Source organism: Otolemur garnettii, unplaced genomic scaffold, assembly GCF_000181295.1.
Source record: "Otolemur garnettii isolate 467f Iridium unplaced genomic scaffold, OtoGar3 scaffold00112, whole genome shotgun sequence".
NCBI lineage: Eukaryota > Metazoa > Chordata > Mammalia > Primates > Galagidae > Otolemur > Otolemur garnettii.
Genome location: NW_003852507.1, coordinates 3,016,748 through 3,028,103, shown reverse-complemented (window position 1 = coordinate 3,028,103; position 11,356 = coordinate 3,016,748). Strand labels below are relative to the sequence as shown.

Here is an 11,356-nt window from a genome sequence, read left to right as displayed (position 1 = left end):
AGGCACCTGTGGTCCCAGCTACCTGGGAAGCTGAGGCAAGAGACTGGCTTGAGTCCAGGAGTTGGAGGTTGCTGTGAGCTGTGATGCCACAGCACTCTACCCAGGGAGACAGCTTGAGGATCTGTCTTCAAAAAAAAAAGCAGCAAGCAGGCCTTCCCAAACAAGATTGCTGACTTCTCAACTCTGAATTCAGTTGATCATATCCTCTTTTTGATATCATCTTAGAACACTAAATTATTATATTGCCTTGCCTATGGTCCATGCAATTATAAAACAATACTACAAAAAAATTATATGCCAATAAATTGGATAACCTGGACAAAATGGACAAATTCCTACAAACATAATTGACTAAAACTATCTGATCAAGAAATAGAAAATATGAATAAAACTTTAACAAATAAAGAGATTAAACCAGATTAAGCCAACTAGATGGCTTCACTAGTGAAGTCTACCAAACATTTAAAGAAAAATTATCACCATTTCTTCCCAAACACTTTCAAAACTAAAAGAGAGGGGAACTTACTAACTCATTCTATGAAGCTAGCATTACCCTGATACCAGACCAACACCCCTTAGGAATACTGATGAAAAAAATCCTCAACAAAAAACAGTAAACTAAATTCAGCAGCATATTAAAAGGATTAAACATCATGACACTGGGACTTATTCCAAGGGCACAAACAGTTCAAGAATAAAAAAAAAAAAATCAATGTAATATAACATATTAACAGAAAGACAATCCCCACCCCACAACTATCTCAATTAATAGAGAAAAAACATTTGACAAAATTCAATACCCTTTCATGATAAAAACATTCAAACTAAGAATAGACAGAAATTTCCTTAACATGTTAAAGGCCACATTGTAAAACCAACAGCTAACAACATACTCAGTGATGAAAGACAGAGCTTTTCCTTGAAAATCAGGAACAAAATAAGGATACCCACTTTTGTCACTTTTATTCAACACAGTCCTAGAAGTTTTAGAGAGAGCAACTGGGCAAGAAAAAGATTATCCAAATTAGAAAAAAAGGAGTAAAATTTTTTCTGTTCACAGATGACATGATCATAGTTGTAGAAATATCTAAATATATCCACACCAAAAACAGTTACAGTGAATAAATTCAGCAAAGTTAAGGAACACAAAAGACAACATAAATATCAGTTGGATTTCCATATATTAGGAATGAACAATTCAAAAGGAAAATTAAGAAAATAATGCCTCTAATAGCCTCAAAAAACAAAATACTTAGGAATTAAGGAGGTGAAAGACTTACACGATAAAAATTACAAAACACTGCTGAAAGAAATTAAAGAAAACATATATATTAAATAAATAGAAAGACATCCTATGTTCATGGACTGAAAGACTTAACAGTAAAGTAACAATACTACCCAAAGCAATAAACAGATTTAACACAATCTCTATCAAAATCCCAACAGCATGCTTTACAGAAATAGGAAAACCCATTCTAAGAGTCATATGGAACCTTGAGGGACACCAAATAGCCAAAACAATTTTGAAAAAAATCAAAGTTGGAAGACTCACATTTTCTGATTTCAAAACTAACCACAAAGCTATAGTAATCAAAACAATGTAATACTGGCATAAAAACAGATATACAGACTAATATAACAGAATAGAGAACCTAGAAACCCTTGTACATACAGCCAAATGATTTTTGACAAGGGCACCAAGATCATTCAATGGTGAAAGGATAGTCTTTTCAATAAATCATGGTAGGAAAACTGAATATCCAAAAGAAAGAAGAAAGTTCGATGCTTCCCTTATACCATATATAAACATCTAAACTTAACAGGTAAAACTATAGAAGAAAACATAAGGGAAAATCTTTACTACATAGGATTTAGCAATGATTTCTTAGATATGATAGCAAAAAAAAAAAAACAGGCAACAAAAGAAAAACAGATAAATTTGACTTCATCAAAATTAAAAACCTTTTGTATAAAAGGACACTGCTGGCTGGGTGCAGTGGCTCACACCTGTCATTGTAGCTCTATGGGAGGGCAAGGCAGGTGCACTGCTTGAGCTCAGGAGTTCAAGACCAGCCTGAGCAAGAGCAAGACTCCATCTTTCTAAAATTACAAAATAAAAAATCTAGCTAGACATTGTGGTGGATGCCTATAGTCCCAGCTACTTGGGTAGCTGAGGCAAGAGGATCACTTGAGCCCAAGAGTTTGAGGTTGCTGTGAGCTATGATGACACCATGACACTCTACCCAGGGCAACAAAGTGAGACTCTATCACAAAACAAAACAGAACATTGCCAGTGTTATGAGACAGCAATCCATAAAATGGCAGAAAATATCTACAAATCATATAATCTGTTAAGGGATTAATATGTAAAGAACTGCTGCAACTAAAAAGTAAAGCCTTACAGATACTTTACAACTTTTTTAAAAATTGAAAATAGATGAACTAAGGCATTTTCTCAAGAAATAAAATATAAATAAAATGAAAGCTAAAATTAATGAAACTGAAAATTTTAAATGGTAGAAAAAAGTTAAGGTGTTAAACATCAATAAAATATTAAATATGAATGAGGAAAATGAGAAAAGAGGTTTTTTTGTTTTGTTTGAGACAGAATCTCACTATGTCACCCTGAGTAGACTACCGCAGTGTCACAGCTCACAGCAACCTCCAGCTCTTGGGCTTAAGCAATTCTCTTGCCTCAGTCTCCCAAGTAGCTGAGACTACAGGTGCCCACCACAATGCTCACCTATTTTTTTGTTGTAGTTGTCATTGTTGTTTAGCAGACTTGGGCCAGGTTTGAACCCACCAGCCCCAGTATATGTGGCTGGTGCCCAAATTACCGAGCTACAGGTGCCAAGCCAAGAAAAGAATTCTTTTTTTTTTTTTCTTTTTTGAGACAGAGCCTTAAGCTGTAGAGTGCCATGGCTTCACTGCTCACAGCAACCTCCAACTCCTGGGCTCAAGCAAGTCTCCTGCCTCCGCCTCCCAAGTAGCTGGGACCACAGGCGCCCGCCACAACGCCCGGCTATTTTTTGGTTGCAGCCATTATTGTTGTTTGGCGGGTCCAGGCTGGATTTGAACCTGCCACCTTAGGTGTATGTGGCTGGTGCCTTAGCCGCTTGAGCCACAGGCGCTGAGCCAAGAAAAGAATTCTAAACATGGATACTGAAGAAAATTAGAAGAGAACTATTTTGAGTAAATATAATCTTTATATATTTTATAAGTAAAAATACATAAATATTACATACAACTCTGTGCTAATAAAACTGAAAAATATATTTCCTAGCAAAGAATAATTTAAAACAGACTTTTAAAAAGACAGAAATTCTTTAAAAACTTAGAATTAGCACATGATCTAGCGATTCTATTTTTAGATATGTATCTAAAAAACTGAAAGCAAACTCTCGAAGTTATTTGTACAACTGTATTTGTAACAGCTTTATTCACAACAGCCAGAAGGTAGAAGCAACCCAAACGGCCACTGGCAGATAAATTTGGATAAATAAAATGTTGGTATGTACAAACAGTAGCCTTTAAAAGGAAGAAAATTCTGAGATGCTACAACATGAATGAACTCTGCGGACATTATGCTAAGTGAAATAAGCCAGTCACAAAAAGACATACACTCCATGATTACACTTACAGGAGATACCTAAAGTAGTCAAATCCATAGTGACAGAAAGCAGAAAGGGGGCTGCCAGGGGGAGAGGTAGTAGAGAATAGGGAGTTGTTTAATTGATACAGAGTTTTAGTTTGGGAAGATAAAAAAAAAATTTGGAGACTGGATGCACAACAATGAATTATACTGAACAATTAATTTCAGTATACTAAACTGTATACTTAAAAATGGTTGAGGTGGTAAATTTTATGTATGTGTATTTCACCACAAAAAAATTTTAAGAGGAAATAGAAAAACTACATAAATCATAAGGATTTAGCAGCTTTAAAAAGGGATCAATGAGTTACATTATATAGACAATAGATACAGAAGCTAGTTCTAGAAATAGTCATAAGAAACCAGTACTTGTACCAGGAGACTGCTTGACTCAGGAGGAAAAGTACAAACTGAGGGCCAGAGGCAAGCAAGAGGCTTTGCCACTGGATGCCCTTTCTGATGGACAGTGAGAATTCCCATTATGTCAATTTATTATATTACCATTAATGATAATAAGCAAAAGTCAAAGGAAAGCTTAAAATCATGATGACTTTATAAATGATTTCTACCTAATCAGGTAACTTTTATTATTTAAATTATTGCAGACCATGGATATGGAGAGAAGAACACTTTTACCCTGTTGGTGGGACCACAAAGTAATGTAACCTCTTTGGAAAGAATTATGGAGAATTCTCAAAGAACTCAAATTAAACATCCCATTTGATCCTGCAATCGCATTACTGGGCATCTACCCAGAAAAAAAAAAAAAATCATTTTATCATAAGGACATTTGCACTAGATTGTTTAAAGCAGCTCAATTTACAATCACCAAAATGTGGAAACAATCTAAATGCCCACTAATCCCAGAAATGGATTAACAAACTGTGGTATATGTATACCATGGAACATTAACCAGCCATTAAAAAAGATGGAGACTTTACATCTTTTGTATTAACTTAGATGGAGTTGAAACACATTATTCTTAGTAAAGTATCACAAGAATGGAGCAGCAAGTATCCACGCGTAGCGCCTGTAGTTCAGTGGTTAGGGTGCCAGCCACATACACTGGGGCTGGCAGGTTAGAACCTAACACGGACCTGGCTAAACAACAATGACTACAAAAAAAAAAAAAAAAAGCTGGGCATTGTAGCAGGTGCCTGTAGTCCCAGCTACTTGGGAGGCTGAGGCAAGAGAATCACTTAAGCCCAAGAGTTGGAGGTTGCTGTGAGTTGTGATGCCATAGCACACTACAGAGGGCAATATAGTGATACTTTGTCTCAAAACAAAAAGAAGAAGAAAGATAATCTCTTCAGATCAACTGCCCATTTTTTAGCTGGATTATTTTTTGCTACTGAGATGCTTTAGTTCATTGTATATTCCAGATATTAATCCCCTGTTGGACAAATAGTTTGCAAATATTTTTTCTCCTTCTGTAGCTTGTTGTTTCATTCTGTTGTTTCCTTTGCATTACTGTTAATTTTTAAAAGAAAAGTTACTTAAGTGCTTGGCAATAAGGGATTTTAAAATATGGTATATTCAAGCCAAGGCATGGTAGCATGTACCTATAGTCCCAGTTACTACAGACCATCCTGAACAACATAGCAAGACCTCATTTCTCAAAAATATGTATGATATACTGAATTTGGGAAACATCATACAGCAGTTAAGAACAATGACCTAGATGAACAATGGTTCTGAAACTTCAGTACTCATCACAATCACTTAGAAGACTTGCTAAAAATGGGTTGCTAGGTGTGGGACCCACCGCAGGGATTCTGATTCAGCAGTCCTGTTAGGGACCTAAGAATCTTCATTTCTAACAAGTTTCCAGGTGATGCTTCTGCTGAAGCATTTCACACTTTGAGAAACAACTGAACTAGATACCTGCATCTTTCTGTCTATTCTCCCCCCATATAAACATATAAAAGCTACACTAGGGCAGCTCCTGTGGCTCAGTGGGTAGGGTGCCAGCTCCATATACCGAGGGTGGCAGGTTCAAATCCGAACCCAGCCAAACTGCAACAAAAAAATAGCCAGGCGTTGTGGTGAGCGCCTGTAGTCCCAGCTGCTTGGAAGTCTGAGGCAAGAGAATCGCCTAAGCCCAGGAGTTGGAGGTTGCTGTGAGCTGTGTGATGCCACGGCACTCTCCCCAGATAAAGTGAGACTCTGTCTCAAAAAAATAAATAAATAAATAAAAGCTACACTAGTAAAGTCCAAGTCTAACCTTTCAAAGTGGCTATCCCTGGAGAAGGAAGAATTAGTGAAATCAAAGAAGATTTTTAATTAAGTAAGAACAGCTTACTCAATTTTTTAAATTATATACAAAAAGAAAGACAAGCAATATATTAAAATATTAATAGGAGTAAGAGAAACTGTTACATTCATTTCTGCTAAAACATGATACTATATACAAAGGAAATAATTGACTAGAAAAACATTTACATCGGACTAAAAATGAAGAATTGCTGCTCTTTATTTAAATGAATTAGAGATTGGCAAGTAACTTAATAGAAAAATAGGTGAAGGAAATGACCAGACACCTGAAAAAGAAAACATGCAAATCCCCAAGAACCGTATGAAATGATCCTGAACCTAATATTAAGGGGAATAAAAATTAAAATGAGATACTATCTTTCTTCTCTACAAATATTCATTTGAGTATTTTAATTAATTCTCTCATTGGAAAACTAATGTTGGAATCATTAATACATTTTTCTCTTGTATACCATTAAATATGCATTATTTTTAGTTTTACTGAGGTATAATTAACCTACGTGCAATTTGACGCACTTTGAGGAAGAATAGTCATGAAACTACAACCATAATCACGACATACAACATTTCCATTATAAGAAGTAATTTTTAACCCAGAAAAAAATGTAAAAGCATACTTCAAAATTCTTGGGGCACATCAGACAAGAAAGTCACATATTTTATGATTCCATTTATATGAAATGTCTAGTCTAGAATAAGCAAACCCAGAGAGACAAAAAGTAGTTAGTGGTTGCCAAGGGGTACAGGGTGAGGGCAACAAGGAGTGACTACTAAAGGACACTGGGTTACTTTTGGGGAAGATGAGAATGTTCTGGAATTAGATAGCAATGACAATCATACAACTTTATATGTCACTGCTATCTAAAGTGAAACCCAATTAATTTTTCACTTCAAAAGGGTGAACTTTATGGTACATGAATTACATGTCAATAAAATGAATGAATAAAAATCTTGGAGAAGGAGGGGTCTGACCAAAAAAGCTAGGAGACAAAAAAAAAAAAGAATAAGACAAGTTGATTAGATGCAAATTTTAAATATCTACCAATATGCAGCAAAAAGAACTTCAGTGTAACTAAAGTTTAAAAAGAGAAATCAAATAAAAAATGCTCATACATATGCCCTAAAAATCAATAAAAGACAAATAATTCAACGAAAAAATTAGCAATTCGCTAAAGATATAAATGACTAAGAAACATTTAAAAAGATAAAGTTGTGATCATGAAAACAATCTGCTTCAGTACTACTGAATTTATAGTAGCTTTTTACCTATTTCTATTTTTCCAATAAACAGAAACAAAAAAAGTATACTATTTTGAAGGGCTCCAAAACAATCTCTTTTACATGAAAAATGGTTCCTCATAATGGAAGAGTTAGGATATAGACCTAAGTAGAGTACTATAAAATCACAGACTCTCAAAGATTACCTAGGTCATTAATTTACCCTTTAACGCATAAATTCCCTGTCCAATATGTCTACAAAGTATTGAGTCATTCCACTGATTTAGAACAACTCCAACTACAGGCAAATCACACAAGAACCTATTTCCTATGTTTACTCAGCCAAGACTATTTCTCTCAAAGTAGCACAATAAGAAAACATGGATTTGCAAAACAAAGTGCATCCTGAAATTTAAATACAGTAAGATCAATACTCAGTTCTTAGTTTAAAAAAATTTTTGACTCTTAGGTGCTGTCTTTTTTTTTTTTTTTTTGAAACAGAGTCTCACTTTGTCACCCATGAAGAAATTGGCCTGGGAGAATTTTTTATGAGAAGGACCCCCACTGGCAATTGAAACAACACCAAATACATATTCCCGGGATCTGATCAAACTAAAAAGCTTCTGCACAGCCAAAAGCACAATAAGTAAAACAAGCAGATAGCCTTCAGAATGGGAGAAAATTTTTGCAGGTTATGTTTCTGACAAAGGTCTGCTAACTAGAATCCATCGAGAACTCAAACTAATCAATGGGGAAAGAACAAAAAAGCCCATTTCATTGTGGGCAAGAGACCTGAACAGAAGCTTCTCTACAGAAGACAGGCATGTGGCCTACAACACATGAAAAAGTACTCATCATCCTTAGTCATCAGAGAAATGCAAATCAAAACTACTTTGAGATATCATCTAATTCTAGTAATATTAGCCCACATCACAAAATCCCAAAACTTCAGATGCTGGTATGGATGTGGAGAGAAGGGAACACTTCTACACAGCTGGTGGAAATGCAAGATAATGCCTCCTTTCTGGAAAGAAGTTTGGAGAATACTCAAGGAACTAAAAGTAGACCTGCCATTCAACTCTGCAATTCCTCTACTAGGTATATACCCAGATGATCAAAAATCATTTTACAACAAAAACATTTGCACCAGAAAGTTTACTGAAGCCCAATTCATAATTGCCAAGCCATGGACGCAGCCCAAGTGCCCATCAACCCGTGAATGGATTAACAAATTGCAGTATACATATACCATGAAATACTATGCAGCCTCAAAAAAAGATGGTGATTTTACATCTTTTATGTTTACCTGGATGGAGGTGGAACATATTTTTCTTAGTAAAGTATCTCAAGAATGGAAGAAAAAATATCCAATGTACTCAATACTATTATGAAACCAATATATAATCACCTACACATTCATACAAATGATAAAACAAAAAGTCCAGAAAAGAGGAGGGAAGAGGAGGGAGAGGAAGAGGAGGGGGAGACTGGCAGGAGGGAGGGTATTTGGTGGGACCTCATCTAATGTGCATAACGCAATAGTACATTTTAAAACTATTTAGAGTATAAATAGTCCAGAAAAGAGGAGGGAAGAGGAGGGAGAGGAAGAGGAGAGGGGAGACTGGCAGGAGGGAGGGTATTTGGTGGGACCTCATCTAATGTGCATAACGCAATAGTACATTTTAAAACTATTTAGAGTATAAATGTCTTACCACAACAAATAGGTAAGTGAGGTAATGATTATGTTAATAAGTTTGATGTAAGTTTTCCATACTATATATCAAATCAGTATATTGTACCCCATAAATGCATTAATAGTTGCATAATTAACAGTTATAATTAAAAAATTAAAAAATAAAATTATACCATAAAAAATTTAAAAATACAAAATTGTGACTCTTAAAATTAAGTTGTTACAGCACCAGTATCACTACAGATGGTACACATGATAGCCTACTTTCCTAGTAAAATCCCATGAAAATTGTTCTAACACACCTGAAATTAGTTATAGAGAATTTTAATAGCACTGAGTAGAAACACACCTAACTACACACACATAACACACTACAAAAGTGATGAAGCCTAGTAGTATAACCCTTGCAGTGAATTTTAGAGAAACTATGCTGAACATTAAGAGGGATCATTCCATTTTCTCTGATAAAAAAATGAAACTAAGGGATTGTTTTAAATCTTTGATCACTGTGTAGTATTACTTAACCCTCCTCCAAATAAAATTATGTATGTCTCTGCTAAGGCCAGCAAAGAGATCTAAAATGATAATAATTTAAATGGTCCCCTGAAATCATTTGTTTAAAGAATGAAGAGCCTCAAGTAATACACACTTTTAGTAAAACAAATTATTTCACATCTGAACATAATGGAAATTATTTTGCCCTACTCACCTTATTCATGTTGCTTTCATCAACTACTTCCTTGGATATATTGGATATATCCTGGATTATTTCTGGACACAAGATAAGGAGAATGATTTGTAGCGGCCAAACTGCTGCTTTACGTTTGGTGCTTTCAGCAAAACCATCCACCAGGTCAAATAGCTTTTCTGCACACTCTACATGAAAAATGTATTAAATGACATTATTAGATGAGAAAAAAGTCCCTGAGATTAAACTAAAAGCTAGCACTATCCAAAACCCAAAGCCCACATTTTAAAATATAAAGTTGGAAGTTCACTTAAACAACTACACAAATCCATTCAGGTAAGTAGACACAGAATGCTCTGTTGTTCATGTCTTAGAAGAGCTATCCTGATTTATCCTAAAAAAGTACACACTTTAGAATGGCTGATCATGAGGTTAGTTTCAATGTGCAGAGCATTATACAAAGTATGATGTACCCAAGACTAGACATTTTCCCAAACAGAATTACCAAAATTCTCCAGGAATTTGTATTCTCTACTATGCAGTTGTGTCCTGAAAATTCTTACATTATAGCTAAGAATATTACTACTTTATACATATTCCCCTAAATACAAAATAAAACAGGACAAAAAAGTGCTTCTCCACAATACAAAGGCAAATATTCAATCACAACTCTAAAGATAAAGCTTCTATAAAACTTGTGTCTACTTTCTCAAAGGAAAGGAAAAGGGTTGAGGAATAGAGAAATACGAGGAAAAAACAGTATCTTCTATTTGACATTAGTTAACAATAGATGGCATAAATACACATTTATAACAAAAATAACTTGGTAAGTAATAGGTTTTTACCTCATAAGAGTTTAAAAGACAAAATATCAATCTCATCCTTACCAGCCATATCAGTCTGTGGAATCTGGTATAGCTTTGTAAATTCATCTGGGTAGTTTTCTACCCAGTTCCAAAATGCCTACAAATAACAAAACACATATCTTTACACAAAATCAGTGACCTTTTCCTTATACAGTAAATACAATCTCACAAGCTTCTAATTTCCTTCATAAGAATATTACAAAGTGTTCTTCCTAAAACTTAATGTGAAACTATCACTTATGATTTCTTATTCAAAATGCTAATAAAGACATCAAAATTTGTAATCAAAACCAAAATGTAAATACCAAAAAGGGTGTGACTTACCTTTTCTAGGCTATTTATAACTGCTAACTGTGCAACCTTCTTTAAGGCTTTAAATTTAAATGCTGTTTCTGGGAGGGGAAAATTAATAAACTCTAATTAGTTAACACAAATACAGCTTAGAGCTACTAGCAAAAATAACGTTCCTTGTATGTATTATTTTTGTTGCACTATTATTTGTAAGCAATGAAAGGGTAAAGACAAAATTAATATAAACATAAAATTCACTAGTTAGGTCTGCTAGAAACAAAATTCTACAAACTCAAATATGGCTTGAACTTTCAACACTGTTTTTCCCTATTTTTCCTTTGCGACAGGGTCTTGCAGTGTGGCCACGCTGGACTATGATGACATGATCATAGCTCACTGCAGCCTCTAAATCCTGGACACAAATGATTTTCCTGCCTCATCCTCCCAAGTAACTGGGACCACAAGTTCACACCGCCAGACCTGGCTATTTTTCTTTTTTTTTAATTTTTGGTAGAGACAGGGTCTCACTATGTTGCTCAAGCTGATCTTGAACACTCCTGGCCTCAAGTAATCCTCTTGTCTCAGCCTCCCAAAGTGCTGGCAGGCATGAGTCACCACACCTGGCCCTTTGTTTTGTTTTCAATGATAACTCGCTTTTTCTTTTTTTTTTTTTT

The 11,356-nt window shown here is 34.9% G+C and overlaps 1 protein-coding gene across 3 annotated transcripts in view; it reads right to left on the bottom strand.

Annotated features, from left to right (window-relative positions):
- NF1 (neurofibromin 1) overlaps positions 1-11,356 on the bottom strand; it is a 293,662-nt gene that overhangs the window by 205,763 nt on the left and 76,543 nt on the right. For all 3 annotated transcript variants that reach the window (XM_003797210.3, XM_023517507.1, XM_023517506.1), the window contains exons 6-8: positions 10,716-10,783; positions 10,413-10,488; positions 9,547-9,713 (exon numbers count right to left, since the gene is read on the bottom strand). In XM_003797210.3, coding sequence (XP_003797258.1) covers positions 9,547-9,713; positions 10,413-10,488; positions 10,716-10,783 — 311 coding nt within the window. The remainder of the gene's footprint in view (positions 1-9,546; positions 9,714-10,412; positions 10,489-10,715; positions 10,784-11,356) is intronic.